This window comes from Hemibagrus wyckioides, linkage group LG13, assembly GCF_019097595.1.
Source record: "Hemibagrus wyckioides isolate EC202008001 linkage group LG13, SWU_Hwy_1.0, whole genome shotgun sequence".
NCBI classification, from domain to species: Eukaryota; Metazoa; Chordata; class Actinopteri; order Siluriformes; family Bagridae; genus Hemibagrus; species Hemibagrus wyckioides.
This window is the reverse complement of record NC_080722.1, coordinates 19,197,675-19,222,856: the sequence shown is the minus strand read 5'-3', so window position 1 is coordinate 19,222,856 and position 25,182 is coordinate 19,197,675. Positions and strand designations below refer to the sequence as shown.

The 25,182-nt window shown below is 40.4% G+C and overlaps 1 protein-coding gene across 3 annotated transcripts in view; it reads left to right on the top strand.

Moving 5' to 3' along the window:
- The window catches only part of grid1b (glutamate receptor, ionotropic, delta 1b), a 380,520-nt gene that overhangs the window by 159,399 nt on the left and 195,939 nt on the right, over window positions 1-25,182 (top strand). For all 3 annotated transcript variants that reach the window (XM_058406709.1, XM_058406710.1, XM_058406711.1), the window contains exon 3: window positions 8,338-8,622. In XM_058406709.1, coding sequence (XP_058262692.1) covers window positions 8,338-8,622 — 285 coding nt within the window. The remainder of the gene's footprint in view (window positions 1-8,337; window positions 8,623-25,182) is intronic.

Sequence of the window (25,182 nt, the reverse complement as noted above, 5' to 3'; positions counted from 1 at the left end):
AATCGTGTCTGAAGTTCACAATGCTGCACGTCTCAGCCGTCCATTTCTCTATCCATTGCTTCTCTGCCGCATTGTGTTCCAGCGAATGCTTTGATTTTTGCGTGGCGCAGGTGTTGCAGCCTCTGCGCCGCTGTGAATAGCGAATTCTCTGAGCCGCCGGCTGCGATGTTCTCATCTCTCCCTCGGATTAGAGTGAAGAGCGTTCCTTTTTAAGCAGCTATTCAGGTGTGGGGTAATCAGAGCAAACTGTCACCACGTGGTAACCATGAAGAGAACCTGAAATACAGCAGAGTGAGAACAGGGCAAAAATACACCAGCACATTGATCAAACACAAATCACTGCATGCTTACACGGCATTATGCTGCCATGCGCTGCCTTACAATGCATTATGCTGCCTTATGCTGCTTTACCCTGCATTGTGCTGCCTTACATTGCATTATGCTACCTTATTCTGCCTTACATTGCATTATGCTGCCTTACGCTGCCTTATTCTGCTTTACACTGCCTTACACTGCATTATGCTGCCTTATACTGCCTTACACTGCATTATGCTGCCTTATGCTGCCTTATTCTGCCTTACACTGCATTATGCTGCCTTACGCTGCCTTATTCTGCTTTACACTGACTTATGCTGCATTATTCTGCCTTACACTGCATTATGCTGCCTTACGCTGCCCTATTCTGCTTTACACTGCATTATGCTGCCTTACACTTCATTACATTGCCTCACACTGCCTTACTCTGTCTTACACTGCATTATGCTGCCTTACGCTGCCTTACACTGCCTTACTCTGCCTTACACTGCATTATGCTGCCTTACACTGCCTTATGATATCTTATGCTGCCTTACGCTGCCTTATGCTGCCTTACCCTGCATTGCTCTGCCTTAAACTGCATTACACTGCCTTACTCTGCCTTATGCTGCATTACACTGCATTACATGCTCGAGCCTCTGTGTTACACCACATGTTGCAGAATGAGCTGTGTATGCTTCCTTCATTTTTTACACAGACAGACACACACACACACACACACACAGAATGAAATGTTCAAACAGGCTTTAAATCAATAGATACTACAGCAGGATTTCTGCTTGAGTTTTGAGGCTGACATTAATGAGGGATTGTGTGCATTGTGTGTTACTGAGTAGATTACAGATCTGAGATGGTTCCTGATGTGCAGCGAATACGGATCACTGCCAGCTTTATAAAACCCGTAAAGGAGAAAGAATTTCTATATTTCTGTAAATCTGCTTTGTAACAGTGGCCATTGTTTAATGCGTTTTTCAGGCAGAATGTAAAGGAATTGAATCCACATTGTGCTTTTTGGTGTGTAGCTAACACTTGTGGGGCTAATTAGCATAATAGTACACAAAAATATAAAAGGTGACAGGTTTGATTTAAAGCAACGCCATGCAGGCGGCACTAAGTCCAGCTCAGAGAAGGGGTCTGTGTAGAAAAGAGGTCATCAGTTCCAGTCCCAGTGGGCCAGAGTCCAGCACAGTTCAATGATTTTGCTGCTCAAAGACACCGGATTTAACTCACCACTTAATTACCAGGCTTAGCGGCGTGTTAGAGCAGAGAAATCACCAAACACGGCTGGACTGCAGTCCTCCAGGACTCAGATTGATGACTTCTGCCCTGAACTGTTTGGTCTGGAAAGCTTTCTTCAGAAGGCAAATATTATCCAGATTAGACGTGACCAAAACAAATCACAGTAAACAACAGGGGTGTTTAGTCTGTAAACAGCGCAGGCTCTTCAGCGTAACCCTGCTGTTCTGTTAGGTTTCACTGACGAGACCATTTACAGCCAAGCTACAAAATATTATTCAGTTTAATTACACTGTTAATTAGCTTAGCTTAATGCTAATAACACTATATTAAGTAAAGAACTTGTGATGACTGACTTCAGCACTAACTTCAGTATATTTTACAGCAGCAATCACCAACAATTTCACTTTTTCTCTGTTAAAGAAAGACCTTATATTTTTGAAATCTGTTTTGGGACGTCTATGAAACCAGTTACTTTTTGTTCTCGCTTCCGTTATAGCAGCTATAAACACTCATTCCCTCGGCAGCCTCTCTTTAGTCTCTCTCTTTAAATATAAAACAAATCTCTGCTTGTCATCTTCCTGAAAAAAGTGTAAACTCCTCTATCCTGAAAGATGTGGAAGAACTTAAAGTTACAGCTTTACCTCAGACTGTTACAAGGCTTTATTATTAAATCACTCTTTTGATAAGCGCTACTCTTCTGCTTCTCCCTCTCTCTTATTTTGTTTTTTATAAATCGCTGCAGTTTATTTCTGTTCCTCTTCCCGATCTGTTGTTTACACCGCACGCCTGCTCCACATTTTCTGCCATGATTTTCTTGGCTTTCTCTCATGACTTTCTCTCATGGTGCTATCGGCTCTTGGCCATCTTTGTTTTCGCTGTGCTGGTGAAGTGTGTGATGATAAGCTTATCTTTACCGTTTTCTGTTGTCTCCAGTGAGGCTCGAGTCCAGCAGCGGTTTGGCCCGTTATCATTTTTTAGCTGAATAATGTGCTGCGTCCTGAGAACATGGGCACTGATAAGCGTAGGGTCAAATCTGATCGACTCTCTTTCTCCATATCCAGCCATCTGATGCTGTGTTTCTCCTCAGTACACACTTTGTGTACAATTTATCAGTTTTATGGCTGGAAGTTGTGTAGTATAGATATCATAATCACCTAATCTCTGTTCCTACTCTCAGATTCTTTGTGTGTGTGTGTGTGTGTGTGTTGGAACACTTCACCCCAGCTGATTTTTAAAACCAGCTACCACAGATACCCCATATATATATATATTTGTTCACAAATCCACATTAAGTTATGCAAATAAGGCTTCATGTTGCCCAAATGACCATACTTTCTAAGGACTAAAAGATACAAGTTTATTGTCATTGCAAAGTACAAGTACATAGCAACAAAATGGCTTTTAGCATCTACCAGAAATGCAAATAGTAAAAATTGTGCAAATGAACAAGTGAAGATAAATGTGTAAATATGTACATCACTAAATAAGGCTGTCAGATAGTCTGTGCATAGAAAAGTATTTATTAATGCTTTATGTACACTGTATGTACAACAGAGATAATACACAGTATATACACATACACACACAGACATAGATAGATAGATAGATAGATAGATAGATAGATAGATAGATAGATAGATAGATAGATAGATAGATGAATGAACAATTATATACAGTATAATTATATTATACTGAGAAGATGTAGCAGAATGTACAGAGTGGAGCAGAACTGCAAGGTGGTTACAGACAGTGAAGTGTTAGTGAGACATGAGTGTACTAGCGGTGTAATGAAGAGTTCAGTAGATGTATGGCTGTGGGGAAAAAACTGGTCCTGAACCTGCTGGTTCTGGTGTGGAAGGTCCTGTATCTCTTTCTGGATGGAAGGAGCTTGAACAGTTTGTGACTATGGTGAGAGGAGTGCTTGATGATTTTGGGTGCTCTGTGTAGACATCTACTGTGGTCAAGAGACTCAATGGCTGTTTGGGATGAGGAACAGAGCTGTAAAATCTCACCATGCAGCTGATATAGATCATATACAGTTCTTCTTTGAATTTTATTTTAAAGGAATTTTAAAAGTACAGTGTGGTTAAAAATGTGTGCATTGTGGATTGCAACACTAGGAGGATTGAAGTGGGCGGAGCTTAAAGCTTTCTTTAAAGTTGCTCGGTTTCAGATAATATCAGACCAAAGCAGTAAAATAAACATTATTGATATTTTATTACTAGATTTTAATCTTGTCTTGCTGCCTGTTTTCTGTCAAAGTCATCACAAAAGCACGGTTATTAGAACAAACCTTACATTTTCTCATCACAAAAGTCACATCTTTATAACCTAAATTCCAGCCACTGTCAGATTCAGGAGGATGAAGAAATGCTGTAGGCATCGATCATGTTTTGTAGGCTGCTGTTAAGACTTTTTAAAGGAGGCAAAGATCTCAAAACCAAATAGAAGGGGTTTAATGGCATATAAAGGCCCTGTCTAGACAGATGATTAGGCATTAATGGGAGAGCGAATAGTTCTAGTCCTTGGTCACTGTGGTCAAGGACCTTACAGCTTTTGAGGAAAGCTGGAACAATGAGCTTGAGTTATTTCAGTAAGAAATCACCAGACCTGAATCTTCTGAAGATTTCATTTAACCAGTGAGGTTCACTTAAAAAGTGGAGACTTCTGATCTGAGATCAGGTTAGGCGCTGTTTAATAGTGAGAAATTATCCAATAGATTTCTTGAGTTTTTAGGCTGCTACTGCATGAATTCAAATAGATATACTCTCCAAAATTGTACAAATTTTGTCAGACGTAATTAATATTATTATTATTTTTTTGCTGTGTTTCATCTTCTCTTACTTTTCTGACCTGGTAATATACACTACCACTCAAAAGTTTGGGATCACTTGCATATTTCAGCTTGATTTCAGCTATGGAGGAAGACTCCATCAGCCAATCCATCTTGTGGGAGATGCTCCAGGAAGCATGGGGTGAAATCTCATCAGATTATCTCGACAGCTAGAATGCCCAGGCTGTAATTGCTGCAAAAGATGTTTTTTTTTTTTTTTGATGAAAGCAAAGTTTGAAGAAAACATTAATCATTTCCATCAAAATCATTATTTCTAACTCTGACATGTCAGCATTATTTTGCTATATTTTCTATTGAGACTATTTTCGTGTGTGTTTTCTTGGAAAGCAGTAAAATTTTTTGAACCCTTTTTGAACCCTCGTGAACTTTTGAGTGGTAGTGTGTAAATATATATATATCAGTGGCGGGTCGTGCATTTCACTCCTAGGCCTTCACTGGTGTCCATCCTGAATTAATCCACGTCTATAGCATCATTATGACGCCATGGCAATATATACTAATCAACCGTTAAATAACAAAGTAAAAAAGAAATTATTCTACAGTATTTCACACCTCACAAGGAATAGTCAATTTTATTACGGTTACTTTTTTCAAAAAAGACATTCTTGATCTCCGGAGGACGCAGCATCCGAAATGAGACACAGTGTATATAGAAACACTGTATAACAGTGCGTTGTGTCACAGGCTCTTGTAGCGAACATGAATAAAATTACATTACATATAGCAAAAAAAAACACATTAACACAATTCAGTCTCACAAGTCTCCTTTCATTGCAGCAAAAAAAAACAAAAAACAAACAAACAAAAAAACCCACAGTCCACCCCGGGGATCTGGATTGAAGGCAAACTGAAAACCCAGAAAAAAAAAAGAAAACCCAAAAGCATAAATGGTTCTTGAAAAAGCTTGCCAACTATTTTGAAGAATCAAAAGGATTTTCTTGAAAAGTCTGCCTTGAAAATGCGTTTGTAAGGATGTCCGTGACCAAATCGATTTCTTCTCCTCTGTCAGCCATAGTGAGTTAAAATATATATATTTTATTTAGTTTGTGCGGTTCGCCGCCTCTGACTACTCCAACTATCCAGTCAAAGGACGGGAAATTGCTGACGTAATCGTATGCCTGCTAGATGGCCCCAGTGACGCCAACTCGAAATCTGATTGGTTAATGGTTTCATTGCCACTTATTTTAAGCTACGGGTGCCTGCACTATTAATTCTGAAGGCCTTAGAGCTGAAATATGATTGGATAAATACTCTTATCATAAATATACACTACTGGAAGCAGTGCAACCAAGAGAAAAGCTATGAAATGTAGAGAATAGACTATTGGGAGTAATTTAATACACATTCATGGAAAAATATATTAAATATATTAAAATGTAAGTCAGTGATTCAGATCACTGCTGATTAGGCCAGCATAGAACATATATATATATATATATATATATATATATATATATATATATATATATATATATATATATAGAGAGAGAGAGAGAGAGAGAGAGAGAGAGAGAGAGAGACTTATTTTAACACTTATAAGCAATTTATTTTGGTACCCAAATTATTCAAATACATCATACACCTTGTATAACTTGAGCATGTCTTTTTTCGAGCAAGAGGCTCAAGAATAGGCCTCGGTTTGAAAAAGGTTAAATGATATTTAGTAAGCGATTTTGTGATCTCATGATTAAAGGTCATGAACAGATTCATCCTCCTGTAGGTTGACCTATAGCTTTTACACCTTTAGTTTGTAATTACAGACTGCCTTCACATGTGATTTTACCACAGTGCTGCTGTTTAGTTCTGCACTCTGACTGGTCAGAAGGTGTTGATTAGTTCTTTAGAACAGCAGCTCAGACAGTAGCTCAGGTTTATATCGATGTGCTCGCTCTAATCCGGTGTGGTTTCTATAGTAACAGTTTATTCAGGTCTTTATTTAACATGTATGGAAGGAGTCTCCAGTGTCAGCACCAACAGAGTGTCCTTTAGACTGAGTAAAACATTGTATGAACATCTGGGATGTTAACGTGACTAAGATTCTTATGCTCTCCAGAATAAGAAATACACTAGCATACAGTAGCATCTTCAGTATTGGGACTTTTCTCTTCCATGTGCCACACTGCACAAACGTTTTAAAGAATAAATAGAATTTGTTTTGGGTTTAACAAAGAATACTGCGACTCTAGAAGCTAAAAAAAATCATTGATGGGATTAAAGACATTGTTTTTGGCTTTAGGGAATTAGTCAATGTGTGTGTGTGTGTGTTCCAAACAGACAACTTATATAAGACGAAAAAATTCATTTGCTAAAGTTTTAAAACAAGATGGCAGTCCTCACTGGGGACCATTTATTTAAAAAGCTTTACTTAGGTGTGTGTTTTGTGTGTGTGTGTGTGTTCACAAAGTCAATTTTAAAATGCACCCTGCATTTGTTGGTTGGTTTGTTTCTCTTGTGTTTCTCTGTGTATTGAGGAGATTGATCGAGTGCAGTATACACAGGAACCAGCCAAGTCCTCTTTAATTACTGCATCATTAGCTGCATTTACTTCAACCCTCATGGTGATTCTTGTAGAAATTGGATTTACAGAGTCCTTTTTTTTCCCTCCTCTGCATCCCTCTGCCACAAAAGTGAAGTCGAAAAGTGGAAAGTTTTGTAACCCTCAGAGTGTGAAGATGGAATGATTTACCTCATAACCTTTCAGGCTAATTATGTATTTTGGAGCCTTTTGCTCTAAAGACAGTTCTACAACTGCAGTTAGATATAATTATCCAATCATACAATGTGGGATGCTGAGTGTGGGAGGGTGAGTACAGAAAAAAAAAAGATTAGGGAAATCAGAAGCCCAGGCTATACTTATATATTTATAGCCTTAAATATATCAAGGCTCTCTCTCTCTCTGTCATGGCGAGTGCTTTCATAAGAGCTCTTCCCGTTCAGCTGAGCGTTAAGAAGGATCCCAAATCCTGTCTGTATTTCAAAGGAAAGGTTAATTGAAGCAATGACTCGGATCACCGGCGCACACCGAGCACTGCGGAATTTATCAGAGAGAAGCTTTCCACGAGCTTTTAATTTTTGCAGCTTAAGTTGAAGTGGCTTCAGGAGATGATGCGATTACTGTCTATATAATAAATCCCAGGAACGGGATGTACAATAAAAACACTGACAATTTATTAGAACACTGGACATGTTATAGCCTACAAACACTGTCCATTGTAGGTCACACACCCACAGTAGGGACACTAAATCAGAGGAGGAAGTGAAAATCAAAACACAAGCTCTGTAGCCAAGCAATCATAGGGCTCATAACTGTTTATTTGTCTTTAGGACACCCTGCATATTTGGAGTGTCTTTCATAAGAACTGTGTGAGAAGTTGGCCTTTGTTTCACCACACCAACGTTAGCTTGGATAGCACTTTATTGCTTAGTTTATTTTAGTTTATGGTTCATGGTAATTCACAATCTCAAGTTGTTTATAATGATTTATAATCCCACTGTTTGGTGAGCATGAGGTTCCCCTTTGAGTCTGGTTCATCCTCTTACCATCTCAGGGAGTTTTTCCTCGCCACAGTCGCCTCAGGCTTGCTAATTAGGGATAAATATTAATTTCATTTTAAACTTTTTTGTAATTTTTATTCTGTATTTTTCTATTTCTATAAAGCTGCTTTAAAACTTTGTCCATTGTTAAAAGCACTGTTCCAAAAAACTGAATTGAACTGAATTGATTTTAGGACATCCTCACTAATTACAGTCTTGTTCCTGGAGCAGAAGAGCCTGAGGGCTGTTGTAACCAATTTTTTCCATGCTTATTCATTTATACATTCATGAATAAAAAAGTGTAACAAGTCAGTTCCTAGCGTCTCTGATCTCCTGTGTGTTTGTACTGTAAGTAAGTCAGTGTGACTGATTTCTCTCTTTCTCGCTCTGTGCAGCATGTGAGCTGATGACACAGGGTATCCTGGCTCTGGTGACCTCGACCGGATGCGCCTCGGCGAGCGCCCTGCAGTCCCTCACTGATGCCATGCACATCCCTCATCTGTATATACAGCGGAGCGACGACGGCTCACCTCGCACCGCCTGCCCCCTGAAGCCCAGCGCTGATGGAGGACGCTACACGCTGGCTGCCAGACCTCCTGTACGCCTCAGTGACGTCATGCTGGCACTCGTTGATGAACTCCGCTGGCGCAAGTTCCTGGTCTTCTACGACAGTGACTACGGTAAGAGTGACGCATCTTATTGCTGGTTGAACTGAGAGAATATTCTTCTTTAAAAGCACCAAAAAAACATCCTCTATTAGTAGAAAGGCTTTGTTTGGGTTTTAGAGGTGTTGATTAATTTTCTGCAGGAGCAGCCATTAGAGAAAGTTAATCAACACCTCCCGTCCAATCAGAATCGATCCTTTGATGAATTGCTTGGGTGTTGCTTTACATTAGGGGAGATGCAATGTGACAGTTGCTTGTGGATGGTTACAAAAGAGTTTAAAGATGAACAGCAGCCAGCCCACTGTATAAAAGCAATTATTCATTAACAAATGACTTGTCTAGGTGTGTTAATGGAAGTTCCAGCTCAGGACAGGGATCTCCTGGAATATCAGAGCTTTTGATTTGTTTGTTCAGAGCAGCATTTTAGTAACAGTGTGTCCTCTTTGGTTGAGATCTCTTAATGAAAGATGGAGGAGATGAATTCACTGCTGATGCACTTCACAGCTTTTCTCGGGAAGATTTCAAAGCATGGAGTTTTCTCTGCTGATGATTTCTGGGTCCATATTTCCCAGAAAGACTGTTTGTTGTTCTTCGTCTGTTAACAAGCCCGGCTGTTTTCATAGAGGCTGTTTTCAGGGAGGCTGCACTCATATTTAGCACGGTATCTTACGTTCTTATAAGATTCATATGAAGTAGTAAGAATATAAAACGGTTAGAATCTTGCACAACTGTGATGTTTTCTTTGTAGTTTTAGATCTACTTTTCCTGGTGTTGATCACAGCTAAGAGACTCGGTCCAGACATTTCTATCCTGATTCACAGAAATAATCTCTCTATTGGCTCCAGGGTCTTCACACGTCCGTGAGTTGTCCTTGTAAGCTGCTCAAAAAACCTCAGCAGGTTCCTCTCGATTTAGAGGAGCAGTGTCTTTATTCTGAGGTCCTCATTCGTTCCTCATGGCCGTGAATCCCATTTCCACTAACTGTGCTCTAAATAGACTTCTAGCTACATAGCTTAGAAAAACAAACTAAACAGTCATGGAATGCTGATCTGAGCTACCAGGTTAACTACAGAATAACACAAATGCTGAAATATGCTAGAAAACTGGTGGCTTGGTTTGAGTTGGTGATGGTTATCTATCGACCTTGAAACTACACAACTGAAGATATCCACTCTCTGGAGCTCCATACAGCAGAACCTCGGCATACGAATACCCTCCCTTACGAAGTTTTTCCTTAAGAATTGAAATTTTGCAAGAAATTTGCATCAGCATATGAAGCTTTTTTCGCATACGATCGAACTGAACCGAACGGCAGCTAAGTCGTGCGTACGCCTGGGAACCGTTCAAAACTTGTTTGTATCTGAGGATAGCCGAACAAAGCCAGTTTATGAATTTTACGGGGTTTTTTTAGTCAGCGAAAGCTGTTTTGAAAGAGTCAACCCACGATACCAATGTTGCTTTCAGCATGCGTTCAAAATCTAGGTGATTTTTCACCCTTTTTTATGTTGACAGATTGGTGGTATGGGTGGTCTATTTTATTTTTAGCCCAAGCTTGGTGGCACGACTTCCTGTGAGGAGCCTTGACATGGAATGCTTGGCTTAGGTCACTCCTTTGTAAGCATCCATACAGTGGGCATAGCCTAAGCTAGAAGTGGGCGTAGTCTAAGCTAGAAGCTTTTTTTTTTCAGTGATCCGGACCAGGCAGTTACTAAGGATGACCGAATAAATTGTATAATTCTCCAAATGAATTCTTTTACATTGTTTATAGCCGATCCTGGGGTTCTGCTGGAAGTCTGTAACCTTCAGTACCATCATGCCTCCCTGCTCCTAATATGACTCCGTCCTCCTCCTGGTGAGATGATGTTAGTCAGCAGAGAGTTTGTGCAGATTGAGCTGAGTTGCACTGGATCTAGGCAGAATTTAGACGTGGGTGGAAGACGTTGACACTGTTGTTCCTGAAGAGCACTGTTTGTTCTTCCCCGGAGCAGCTATGCTGCGGGCGCTGAGAATGTTTGACCAGAAGACTATTGGGCAGTGTTCGGGTCACGTTAGATGTTTTTATTTTTTTGAACCCTTTGCACTAGAGATCACTATCAGTTGAGAAATAAGAGATAAATAAAATGAGTTCTTTGAGCCTGACTGAGTGAATGTTTCCACCTGATCGGTGAAGGTCCGAGAGAGACACGGAGGTCACTGCTACACTGAATGTGATGGATTCATGAGGACTGGGTGGAGAATGGAGGTGTATTTATGTCTGTATAAATCCAGAACCTTGGCAGATTGTCCACTTCTTCCAGCTGTGTGGCTCAATCGCTGCCTGCAGTCTTGTGTAATGTGTTTCTACTCAGCACATTAGGAGACCTCATTTATTTATTTATTTATTTTTAGTATGTTTTCACAGATGTTGGCTTTAAACATTTACATTATGGATTTTTACCACACACATCACACAGGGTGCCATTAGGAGCTTCGGTACGAGCCAAATGAAAAGGAATAATGCAGGCATGTAAATCGTGTTTGTGTTTTCTGTTGTTTTGCTTCATACCACAGAACTGTTTAATTCTCAGATCAGAAGGTGTTGATTAATTCTCTATAGCAGCAGCTCTGACAGTAGCGCAGCTTTATATTAATGCACTCGCTCGGATACCTTATCGTTTCTATAGCAACAGCTCATTCACAGAGACTGGAAGCTTTAGGTTTTCTGACATCTTTGCGGTTTCTTGCTTTCTGCATTTTTTTGTCTTATTAACGTCAAGACAGAGGATAAAAAGAGGCCGGGTGAGGGAACGGTGGTTTATAGCTGCTATAACACAAGACAGCTTGTCTCTCAGGCATTTCGTAATGTTAAATTTACCATAAAAAATATCCAAAGTATGACATGCTGTTTATTACTCGAATGCTATTTGTTAAAATCACTGTGGTATAAGAGGAACAAAGCACTTCAGGACATGCTGTTATGGTAAAATAAATTATTTCACATCGCCCAGGAGAGAGTAATTTATCTCTAAGAGCATGCCATGGAGTGCTTTATTCCTTACATACTACATGCTTTATAACGAGACTCGAGCGCACCGCAGTCTCCGATTCTGTGTCAAGAAACATTACACAGGTACTTCATGACCTAGAAGAGGGTTTTTCAGTAAAGCTCAAAGAAGATTCCTATAACAAGAATACGGATATCGAAATGCTCAGGTGAAACATATCAGTCTTTATTTCTGCGATTTGTTCTCTTCATTGTTTACATGTCAACCTATTTCAAATTAATTAAGCAGATTGTTCAGTTCCCAGTCTCGTGTGATTATTGCATTTGAATTGACTTCAAGGTGATTAGCATGTATGAATATCTGTAATTGGATTGCTTAAATTCAACACAGAGTTGTGGTTCAGCTCGGGGAAGAGCTAAATATGCATTGCAATTACTCATGCTTTTAAGTCTTGGCATATTGATTTCTTAAATGCCAATTAGTCTGGGAAAATCCAAAGTGTCAGGATGGTTTTAGTGTGACTAAGAAGGCAATTACTCTATTTATACTGACAGTTTACTCATTTCTTGGACTGCTTCAGATTTTTTCCCTTGCACTTTTCCTCCAGATGGCTGGAGCGCTGTATTAATTCCTTAGAAAAACTGACAGTTATAAAAGAGAAAATGTTTTTAAGATCCACAACCAAACCTCAATTACAGAGTAATCACTTCTCCTGGACGAGGACCAACGCAGACAACTGGGCTTTGGTGTGCGGCTGAAAGGAAACACATTTACAGGTCTGCACTCACATCTCAGTTTATTTCACACCTTGGAACAGGTTAAAGCCCGACAGAACCATCGCTCTTAGGAAAACACAGAGGCACTGTTGTGCTCTTTCTCTCTGCCTGCTAGCTAATGGACAGTGCGTATCGCTGGATTGTGTGAGGCAGAGCAGCGTGTGAGTTTATACTGCAGTGCAGAATGACTCAGTGGAGACCAGCTCTCAGCTGTTCAGTCTAAAACCTTGGCTTCCATTAGGTGTGGACTGAACCCACATGTTCTGCTGGATGCAGGTTGTGTGGCGTTCATTTGCTGTGTCGTGAATCATTAGCTTCTGCCTGATGTGCTCTGAAGCAACGGGTTCGTTATTTTCTGGACGTTTAGTGTTCTATGACTAAAGCATTTGGCTCTGTTTGACTTATAGTGAATCACTGGGTTCTATTTAGTGCTTGAGGTTCTGCTCGATGTGGACTGAATCATGAGGTTCTGCTCAATGTGGACTGAATCAAGAAGTTCTGCTCAATGTGACTGATTCATGAGGTTCTGCATGATGTGACTGATTCATGAGGTTCTGCTTGATGTGAACTGAATCATGAGTTTCTGCTGGATGTGGACGAATCATGGAGTTCTGCTTGATGTGACTGATTCATGAGGTTCTGCACATTATGAACTGAATCATGAAGTTCTGCTCGATGAGGACTGAACCATGAAATTCTGCTCGATGTGACTGAATCATGAAGTTCTGCTCGATGTGACTGAATAATGAGGTTCTGCTTGATGTGAATGAAATATAAAGTTCTGCCCAATGTGGACTGACTCATGAGGTTCTGCTTGATGTGGACTGAATAATGAGGTTCTGCTTGATGTGAATGAAATATAAAGTTCTGCCCGATGTGGACTGACTCATGAGGTTCTGCTTGATGTGGACTGAATAATGAGGTTCTGCTTGATGTGGACTGAATAATGAGGTTCTGCTCAATGTGACTGAATAATGAGGTTCTGCTCAATGTGACTGAATCATGAACTGGGTTCTTTTAATGCAGAGTCTGTGACTGGATCTCTTCGGGCCTAGATGGAAAAAAGAGTCTTTCTCTGCACACGAAGCTCTGGACTTTTTTATAGTTCTGGCTTTAATTTGTGCTCTTGGTGTCGGTTCCGGATTGTTCTCTTCATGTGAGCAGAAAGCACTTTATTGGGGACAGTAATAAAAGGGACATTCAGAGGACAGGACAAAGGGGACATTTATTCAAATTAAGGCTTTTGTAGGGTTTTATTGGGAGCAGATGGCACCTGGGTCTGCCCGTCCGCACACGGCCTCGCCTCACACTCCGGCTGACAGCTGAGCCATTATGATTAAGGAGAGACCTTGGATTATTGCACAGCTTCCCATCTCTACCCTTCATCTCCTTTCCCATTTCTCCTTTTGTTCTCTCTCTCTCTCTCTCCCTCTCTCTCTCCGTCTGCTTGTGTTCCCTTACAGAAGTACGATCCATGACTTTCTCCACCACATGCATTCACATATTTTCCATCAAACTTTTCTGGCTCACTTTCTGTATTTTTACAGAAATTGGATTCTCTCTAGCCTGTGTGGAGTATCTCGCTGCACCTCAAAGCACCATGGGCCAGGAAGTGTCACCACTCTCGGCATTCAGTGGTTGCTAGCTGAAACACAAAGCTGCTCTTTTCTCTTCTACACATCATCACCTCTAAATGTAAAAAAAAAAAAAAAACCCCACACACACACACACACACACACGAGAGGAAGCTTCAGTAGCAATCAGTCCTGACCTGAGCTGCCCACTGCTATGCAAAGTTGCCAGATTTTCTTTTTAGTGTCATTTCTACTACTATTGAAACTCTCTGACACGGACATTTTATTTTTTTTTTTTTCCTGTGAGAAATATTTGGCTGTCCAAAGAAAAGAAAAGTTTTTTTTAGACATAAGGGAAAAAAAGGCGGCCCTCAAGGCAGATTTACTGAAACTATACCGCAAGAAAACCGTTTATTTTTGATTATTGCTGCTTCTTAAACAGTACAGATGGGATTTTACAGCAAGTCAGCTCCACACACTCTACAGAACGTTAGACCTGCCCATTAACTCATGCCGGATTTGTCTGCATAGTAACTAATACCTTTCAAGTGAAAACAAATACAAAGCTTCTGTACAATAAAAAAGAATGACTTGGGTGCATACATTATGAAAGGTAGAACTTTTAGGGCAGGACCAAGATCACCCAAAAAACACCATACAGATGGTGAAGCACTGTGGTGGCAGCATCATGCTATAGAGCTACTTCTCTTCTCTTCAGCTGGGACTTGGGCTCTGGTCAAGATAGAAGAAAACATAGATATCTCCAGACTCCAATCTGTTTTAGCACGAAACCTGCAGGCCTCTGTGAGACTGCTGAAAATGAAGAATAATCTCACCTTCACTGAGTCAACAAAGGAACAGCTTCAGTAGATCATCATTTTCAGTCTGGCTTCAGTCCAGATCTACATCCTGTGGAGATCCTGTGCGATGATCAGAAGAGGGCTGTGTACAGGAGATCCACTCACTGTTGGTACATCTGCAGCATTTAAGCAGAGAACAGTGGAATAAAATGAACGAGGCGTGAGGTGATGAAGAGTGAATGCTGCATTACAGAGAAAAGGATTAGTGAAGGGGTGTGTATACTTATGCAACCTGGTTAAGGTTTTCTGGTTATTTGTCTTTCTTTTGGAAAATGTCGGCTGCTATTTCACATTAAATGTTGAACACACCGAGACCTTAATTTAAAATAAATCTTTAAGCTCATGCACTCATCCTGTTTCCCAGCGGGAAGAAGGGAAAGTGCAGAATGTTTGTGGAGGTTGTGTTACACACTTTTAAATCTTTTGGGACGTTCTTCTACAGTCGGTTAAATGCCTTGTCAAAAAAATTCAAGGTCACTTGGACACGCCTTTGTCTCAACAAACCCCGCCCCCCTGCTCTTTAACAGAGGTGTGTTAATGGGTACCTAGGTCTGCTTGTGTTTTGTGGTATGTGTGTGTGTGTGTGTTTGGATATTGTCTAAAATTATATTGCAGATTTTTCCATCCTTTTTCTCCCTCACAGCTCACATCCATTGGTTATTTTTACAGAAAAGTGTGAAAGGTGAAATGCGAAAGGTGAAGTGTGAAATGGGAAGTGTAAAAGTTGAAGTGTAAAAGGTGAAGTGTGAAAGGTGAAGTGTGAAATGGGAAGTGTAAAAGTTGAAGTGTAAAAGGTGAAGTGTGAAAGGTGAAGTGTGAAAGGTGAAGTGCGAAAGGTGAAGTGTGAAATGTGAAGTGTAAAAGTTGAAGTGTAAAAGGTGAAGTGTGAAAGGTGAAGTGTGAAAGGTGAAGTGTGAATGATGAAGTGTGAAATGGGAAGTGTAAAAGTTGAAGTGTAAAAGGTGAAGTGTGAAAGGTGAAGTGTGAAAGGTGAAGTGTGAAATGTGAAGTGTGAAAAGGGAAGTGCGATAGGTGAAATGTGAAAGGTGAAGTGCGAAAGGTGAAGTGCGAAAGGTGAAGTGTGAAATGTGAAGTGTGAAAAGGGAAGTGCGATAGGTGAAGTGTGAAAGGTGAAGTGCGAAAGGTGAAGTGTGAAATGTGAAGTGTGAAAAGGGAAGTGCGATAGGTGAAGTGTGAAAGGTGAAGTGTGAAAGGTGAAGTGTGAAAGGTGAAGTGTGAAATGTGAAGTGTGAAAAGGGAAGTGCGATAGGTGAAGTGTGAAAGGTGAAGTGTGAAAGGTGAAGTGTGAAAGGTGAAATGTGAAGTGTGAAGAGTGAAGTGCGATAGGTGAAGTGTGAAAGGTGAAGTGCGAAAGGTGAAGTGTGAAGTGCGAAAGGTGAAGTGTGAAATGGGAAGTGCGAAAGGTGAAGTGCGAAAGGTGAAGTGCAAAAGGTGAAGTGTGAAAGATGATGTGTGAAAGGTGAAGTGTGAAAGGTGAAGTGCGAAAGGTGTGAGCTCCATGCACCATTATGCTGTTGCTGACATGAGTTTCTGTAGTTCAATCCTGTGGTAAATGTGTACTAATGCGTGCAGTAGTGTGTGGTTGTGAGGTGAGGTGATGTGTCAGCCTCGGGGGCTACACTGTGAGATTATATCCTTCATTACGAGTGAATTAATGAAGAAGGCAGTTTTCAGCGCTTCAGGATGTTTGTGTTGGCAGTGAATTCCACCTAAACCAGTCATGGAGAGAAGAGCTGCAGAAATGTTTTCAAGGTAATCAGACATGAAGACTCCACTTACATCAGAGAGTCAGATTCTTCTTTATACGTGTCTGCAAGGCAAAATAAACACTTCACCAAGTCAGACTGATTCCTTTAAAGTTCATGAGTAGCAAGTGAGAGCGATAGAGTAAGAAGGGTTATGAGAGCTAACATCACCTCAACTGACAGCTAATAAAAATAATAATGAAGATAATAATAATAATAATAATGATAATAATAATAATAATAATAATAATAATAATAATAATAATAATAATAATACAAAATCTAGTGCACACCAGGTTGGGAAAATGAAGGCACAGCTTAGCATGTGTGCAGTGTGTACATTTCAACTAGCCAAGCTAGCTAGCATGATTCGAAGATGGACACACTGTCATAGTCCTGTGTGTTTCTTCAGTTCAGATGAATGAAATGAAGCCAACAAGTTAAACAACACACTAGAATGAAATAACATACTAATCAGAATAAACATTTGTTGTTTGGTTTATGTTACACGCTCAACTTTGTTCTCAGGTTAGATTAGCAAATTGAGCTAACTATCCTAGCTAAGTGCACTCAGCAGAGCTACCAATCAGACATCTGCCGCTTCCTTCCAAGCTTCTACCATAAGTTTCTCCACACAGTTAATGATAATGAGAGGTCAGGAGAAGTAAACAGGAACTATAACTGCATGTAGGAGAAACGGTGAAATGTCAGGATCACTCTGAGGAGTCACTCGAGCCGACGGTTCAGATGACAGCGCTGTATCTCGTTTGCATCTGAATGCTCAGCTGTCCATCTGCCGCTCGCCTGCTCGTGTGAACGTGTGATAATAACCGTGCTGCAGGTCGCTGTAGAAAAGCTGGAGAAAGCTAAGAACAGTGTGTATTATGTTTGTGACACTCCAAGTGCTTCAAAGCCAGTCTGAGGAACGTGCTTCCACGTCTTCTGACTTCAGTCCCAGCCTGAGCTCCGCAGCGCTGCTTTGATCCTCTGTTTTCTGTTCAGAGCGAAGGTGTGAGATGGAGGCGTGTGGAAATGCAGATCACCGCTATAACCTGATGTTTGTGTGTGTGTTTGTGTGGCTGCTTTAATATCTCTGTCGGTTCTCTGAACTCGACACTAATTTGGTGTTTGAGCAGCTTCAGTATTTGGGATGTAGTTGGGAAGAGGAGTTACTCCATGCTTCCATGGATCTGAGTTAATTTACACCTCAGCTTTTGTTTATGGTGTAAAGTGACTTTGCTTCACGCTAACTCGAAGGTTAAGATGATGCGGAAAGCCGCTTGATTCATGAAATTTTGCTACATGGGTTTATAAGAAAGTTTTCCGAAAACATAAATGTACAGCTTCACCTCTGACACTGTGCTGTTGCTATAGCACCACTAATGTATCAGGGAGAGAATGTTACTATAAACCATGTCAAAGAAAACTGACCAATCAGAAGAAAGGACTCGGCAGCGGTGTGCTGTAATATTGAATAAAACGCAAGCAGAAACGTAGTGAGCTGTGCCGGGGTTCTCGAGGGTTTCTTACATGACAGATCTGTCTCGGTGAATCCTGGAGACAAAAGATAAACTTTGCTGCACTTCTGATTGATGGCTGCTGTTTGCTGCAGGTGATTAAGTATTCATCAAGCTCGGGAGTGATATTGTGTGGACACCTGCAGCTCTAATATTTGTCCCGTTTTAGTAGCTCTGTGTGCTCCTTTGATGTTTTCTCTCATTATGTCTCCGAGCTGGCCAGTGTGTCGGTCAGAAAAAGAGCAGGAACTTAAATCAGGGCTGCACTGGGGAAAAAAATCTAGTCAAACGAATCCCGTATTCCTTTTTTTGTATGAGACTGAACCAACTGCATGATTATTAAAGCTATTCTCAGACGTTCAGACTCGAGTCTCATCTTATCTTGTAGAATGTTTGCTTAATTTTAAGCATGCATTTCTAGAAAGAAGTGAAATCATCTCCCGACAGAGACGAGTTAAATCAGCTAAAAGCAGGTTGAATTATCTTAGATCTGAGTCTCATAATAAGGAAAGAAGCAAGTCGTCCAAAGCGATGAGCTTCTCGCTGCTCAGGTGCTGCTAGCGAGTTTTGCTATGTTCCGTACTTTCCTTTGTTTATAACACACTTGTTAGCTAATACCTTTACATCCAGCTAGTCGAAATTTGAGGACGAAACATTATAAAGCCCAAAATACACGGATTAGTGAGATCTTTTTAAGATTCTTGTTTTCCCTGCTCTTCTCCTCTTACCCAGTCTTCAGAGAAATCTCTAGCAAGAACTCGAAATGTTCTTAAATATGCCTTTCATCTCTTTCTCAAATATAAAAGCGATTGTTTGAACATCTTTCCACGCTGTCTAAAATTTTTAAAAATCTCTAACAATAATCTCACATCCTGCTCATTAAACATTAAGAACAAAATGTGACATTTGTCAAAACAGCCGTGGATTTAATCAGGTGAAGTCTAAAACAATTAGAGGGTTGTTTTTATTTATTTATTTATTTTTTTATTTTATTCTAGTATAGAATTGATTCCTTCTGAATGAAACTTTAATGCTCTTTTGGTGTTCTGCTTGAGCGAGGAAATCCCAGTGACCCACGCCATATATAATCTAGTGCTTCTATTGCAGAGCTTTACAGTTATTGCACTGTTTTTCTCAGAACTCAGTACTCAGAACTCTTCACAACATATAGCAGCAAAATCCAACAGACTCTGAGATTCAGACAAGGGATCTTTACAAGCAGTCCTACAGGACCGTGAGCTTCGGTCCACAGCCGAGCTGCAAGAACAGAGCTCCCCTTAAAGACGTGAGAGTCTGAGCAGGGTTGGTTCCATAAAACTTTTTCAGCTTTCACTCCTGAGGATGTGTTAGTCAGTGGGATCATAACAGTGCAACACTTTTCAGCTTAATCTGTCAAGAACGGGCATCATGGGCAGGTAGGAGAAATTCATGTGTTGAGAATTCATCTAGTAGCATTGCTCGACTGGTCCCTCCATCTCTCAGGGTACAAGGTAGGTATACATCTAGACTCTCGGTTCTGGCAGTGAGGTGGTGGAATACACTTCCCTTAGATATCTGAGCAGCCGAGTTACTGACCGTCTTCAAACGCTGGATGAAGACTTACCTCTTGCTGAAACAATTAAACTAGCTTTCCCTGTTTGTCAGGCTGATGGTATCCTAAATCTGTGACCTATTGAACCAGTGTTAATGCATTCATTTATAAAGACTTATAATCAGATGCTGGATAAGAGCATCTGAAAATGACCAGAAATGTAAATGAAATGTAAATCTACTCTATCCAAACAGCATTAATTGCTAGCTCAGTTCATCTTTTCTTTACACTGAGCTCCATACAAAAAATGGTCTTTAATTACCAACACTGGCTTATCGTTTCCATGAATTAAAATATAGCATAAAAATACATCGCATACATCACACGTGGTTTTATTAAATCCTGACTCACAGGTGAAGCACGGTGGTGAGAGTGTTAAAAGAGCTAGCTTTCATGTCTTGGTTGCTTCTTACATCATTGTTCTGGGTTATTTTGCTGTAGGCCATCATAAACACCAAATGAAATCCGTTTCCATTTCAATTCTGCTAGAATTTTGTATAGAAATGTTTATCACTGCTGTACAGCAACGTAAATAAAACATCACTGTAAAATACATCTGGATAAATCTCCGACATATCAGAATGTCTGGAAAGAAAGTAACAGTTAGTCTGAAGGCTTCAGCTCACTTTCGCTCATGCAGGTGTTCCCAGAGGATTGTGGGTAAGTGACAGTGTTCACAGGGTGCAGAGATTGCCTTCGTGCTCAGCGCGTGGTTTGCAGCCCAACTGAAATGGAAAGAAAACAGAAGAAGTGAAGATGGAAAGTTTTTTTTCCCTGCTGTTTCGCTGCTCGGCCTGTCTGTGCTTTTTTTTTTTTTTTTTTTTACATGAATAAGACATAAAGAGATGGAGTGACAGCGTGCCTCTTGAGGGAGAGGTGTTTTTTACCAGATGCATTTTTATCTGGCTTTGGGTTTTACGCTGATTCCATATTTTCACTCTGAAGCCACAAGCATCTCACTTGTACCCTGGTCTTATACGGTGGCTTGGAAAGGAAGCTCTCGCAGGTTCTCCAGCTTCCAGTACATACATCTTCATCAGTATCTTTACACACCATGACTCACTGCGCTGGGTTTTGGTTCCAGTCCAGCAGATAGAAATAACTGGCTCCACACCAAGAAGCCATAGGTTTGATCCCAGCTGATAACATCTCCCCTCAAGCATGGCACTTATCCCTGATTCCACCACAGCCTGCTCGCATAATCACATCTGCTAAAACAAATATATGCCAGCTTACTGGAGCTCAGCAGATCGTGTGCAGATGGTTCCTAACCCTGAGAACCCGGTTTCTTCTCCACATTCTCTACAAGCAGGCTTCTAACATGCACTTACACGAGGCAATCATCCATGCCATATGCTCTGCTGTTTTATTAGGACTACTCCCATATTTTGTTATTTAATCCCCAAATGTTATGGATCCTTTCAGCACATTTATTTCGGAGCGAGATGCATGTGAACTCTGTGGACTGTTTCATTTAAAAGACGTCACAGTAAAAAGATCCTTCTTGTGATCGATCGTATTTCTGTGGACCTTTAAAAAGGCGGCAGTGGTGGCTCAAGCTCTGGGTTGTTGATGTGAATATCGGGATTCAAGCCCCTGCACCACCTGGGCCACTTGGACTACTGCTCAGAAGGTTGTAAGTTCAAATCCCACCTCCACCAAGCTGCCACTGCTGGACCCCTGAACATGGCCCTTAACTTTTAAGTTGTATAAATAACATAAATGTCTATTGTTTTGCTATTATTTTTGATCAAGAGTGACAGGAGGAGTCACTAAGCTTAAAATGAAATGTGATCTACATTTGAATATTTTAAACAGAGAAAAGAAAAACAATTCTTTCATATTAGAGCTGTATAAAATTACTATCATGATAAACGACCTCTCAGTCCGTTATCGAAGACACCATGATATCTTTTTCGAACCGTTTAATGTTTTAAACAATTACAAACTCATCGATAAAATTGTTAATATTAATAATTGGAGGAAACTATTAAAAAAAAAAATTGGAGGAATTATTAAATTCAGTCTTTTATTTTAATGTGTCTGTTTTGTTTAGAAATAAATGTTATAAAATATAATAAAGTCTTTTATTAGGACGATGATATAATATGATGTTGCCACATTATGTGCTAATATAATCATTTATTTATTTTATTTATTTATTTATTTTTAATTGATAATGACAGTCTCTATTGGAAGCCAATGATGTGATATTAATTCTTAAAGTGTTTAAAAATTCAATTAAAGATTTCCCAATGAAGTCATATTCTTCTACTTCTTTTCAGTGCCGAGATTTATTTTTGGAGATAAAAATATCATTGAATTAAATTCAGTTTTTCTTTGTTAATGTACTTTTGTATTTTTTTTTTTTTTATAGATGAGAAGTCCTTTATTATTTATTTGGAATAATTCAGCTATGAATGGAACAGAACGGAAACCAATAAGATATTAAAGAAGTTACTTTATTTTGTCATGAATATGTTGGACAGAATATCCAGGACATAATGAAACCCTGTGTTATGAAACCAGAGCTGATGAGTGGAAGCAGAGGACAGCAGTGAGCTTCATTCAACAGGTCCAAACTGTGCAGATGTGGGAGATGAAGTTCTGTCTGTGTGTGTGTGTGTCTATATGTGTGTGTATTTGTGTGTGTATTTGTGTTTGTGTACATGTGTGTGTATTTGTGTGTGTGTGTGTTGGAGTCTCACACAGCCACTTGTGTGTGTGTGTTTGTGTGCATGTGTGTGTATTTGTGTGTGTGTGTGTTGGAGTCTCACACAGCCACTTGTGTGTGTGTGTTTGTGTGCATGTGTGTGTATTTGTGTGTGTGTGTGTGTGTGTGTGTTGGAGTCTCACAGGGCCACTCGCGTGAGTGTGATTGTATGCAGTAGTACTGGGATCAGTATAGAATATAGCCCCTGAAGACTTTATTAAAAAGCTGAATGAAAGGTTGAGTGTGTTTGTTACAGGTTTGTGTGGTTGCTACAGGTTTGTGTGTTTGCTACACATTTGTGTGGTTGCTACAGGTTTGTACGTTTGCTACAGGTTTGTGTGTTTGCTGCAGGTTTGTGTGGTTCCTACAGGTTTGTGTGTTTGCAGCAGGTTTGTGTGGTTCCTACAGGTTTGTGTGTTTGCTGCAGGTTTGTGTGTTTGCTGCAGGTTTGTGTGTTTGCTGCAGGTTTGTGTGTTTGCTGCAGGTTTATACGTTTGCTACAGGTTTGTGTGTTTGCTACAGGTTTGTGTGTTTGCTACAGGTTTGTGTGTTTGCTGCAGGTTTGTGTGTTTGCTGCAGGTTTGTGTGTTTGCTGCAGGTTTATACGTTTGCTACAGGTTTGTGTGTTTGCTACAGGTTTGTGTGTTTGCTACAGGTTTGTGTGTTTGCTGCAGGTTTGTGTGTTTGCTGCAGGTTTGTGTGTTTGCTGCAGGTTTATACGTTTGCTACAGGTTTGTGTGTTTGCTACAGGTTTGTGTGTTTGCTGCAGGTTTATATGTTTGCTACAGGTTTGTGTGTTTGCTACAGGTTTGTGTGGTTGCTGCAGGTTTATACGTTTGCTACAGGTTTGTGTGTTTGCTACAGGTTTATACGTTTGCTACAGGTTTGTGTGTTTGCTGCAGGTTTATATGTTTGCTACAGGTTTGTGTGTTTGCTACAGGTTTGTGTGGTTGCTGCAGGTTTATACGTTTGCTACAGGTTTGTGTGTTTGCTACAGGTTTATACGTTTGCTACAGGTTTGTGTGGTTGCTGCAGGTTTATATGTTTGCTACAGGTTTGAGTGTTTGCTACAGGTTTGTGTGTTTGCTGCAGGTTTATACGTTTGCTACAGGTTTGTGTGTTTGCTACAGGTTTGTGTGGTTGCTACAGGTTTGTGTGTTTGCTGCAGGTTTATATGTTTGCTACAGGTTTGTGTGTTTGCTACAGGTTTGTGTGGTTGCTGCAGGTTTATACGTTTGCTACAGGTTTGTGTGTTTGCTGCAGGTTTGTGTGTTTGCTGCAGGTTTGTGTGTTTGCTACAGGTTTGTGTGTTTGCTACAGGTTTGTGTGGTTGCTGCAGGTTTATATGTTTGCTACAGGTTTGTGTGTTTGCTACAGGTTTGTGTGTTTGCTACAGGTTTGTGTGTTTGCTACAGGTTTGTGCGTTTGCTGCAGGTTTGTGTGTTTGCTACAGGTTTGTGTGGTTGCTGCAGGTTTCTGTGTTTGCTACAGGTTTGTGTGTTTGCTACAGGTTTGTGTGGTTGCTGCAGGTTTTTTTGTGTTTGCTACAGGTTTGTGTGTTTGCTACAGGTTTGTGTGTTTGCTGCAGGTTTCTGTGTTTGCTACAGGTTTGTACGTTTGCTACAGGTTTGTACGTTTGCTACAGGTTTGTGTGTTTGCTGCAGGTTTGTACGTTTGCTACAGGTTTGTGTGTTTGCTGCAGGTTTGTGCGTTTGCTGCAGGTTTGTGTGTTTGCTGCAGGTTTGTGTGTTTGCTGCAGGTTTGTGTGTTTGCTGCAGGTTTGTGTGTTTGCTGCAGGTTTGTGTGTTTGCTGCAGGTTTGTGCGTTTGCTGCAGGTTTGTGTGTTTGCTGCAGGTTTGTGTGTTTGCTACAGGTTTGTGTGTTTGCTGCAGGTTTGTACGTTTGCTACAGGTTTGTGTGTTTGCTGCAGGTTTGTGTGTTTGCTACAGGTTTGTGTGTTTGCTGCAGGTTTGTGCGTTTGCTGCAGGTTTGTGCGTTTGCTGCAGGCTGGAATGTCCTCATCCTCGTGCTAATGGCTCCTCCTGAGGCTCTGGTCTCGGGCCCTGACTGTGAGACAAATCAAACCTGTGAAAGCTTTTTATTTTTGTCCCGGTCTCCAACGACCCTGTTTATTGGCACAGCCGTGTTTTTCCCTCACCCTGGTGCTTTCAGGAGTCTTCCCGACATGGACATGTCGTCTTTATGATCCTAAATGAGACTGGATTATTTCCACAACAGCAGAGAGAAGCTCCGGATATCAAACTTTCATTTTTTTGAGACCCGTGGCCACATTTTAATACTTAATGCTTTGAAAATGACAGAATTTATGATCTTGATCTTCCTATGGCTTTGTGATCTCAGTAGTCTAGAGCGCTCAGATTTATTGTGATGCTTTATAGATGTAGAGGCTTCATCTTCGTTTTTTGTCCCTTGAGACGGAAACTTCAGTCATATCAGAATCTCTTTTAAACCTCTTTACTCGGGAACACCATCAACACTGCCACAATCTCTCACATTAATATAAGCACACAGAGTCTCTATGGGTTTTAATGCACTTCACACCACGGCTCTGGTGGATTCTGGATTCTGATTGGTCAGTCGGTGTTGTTTAGTTTGTTGCATCTGCCTTAGTTTTAGTTTATAATGTGTCATTATACAGAATAATTCTATTACACACTATAATCAGATTTTATTGAAAGGAAACCGTTACTAATCTGTTAATCCCTCTGTAATATGTTTTATTCACGTGTGTGTTTTCTGACTGCACTGTTCCCTTTTCTACACAAGTGCACAG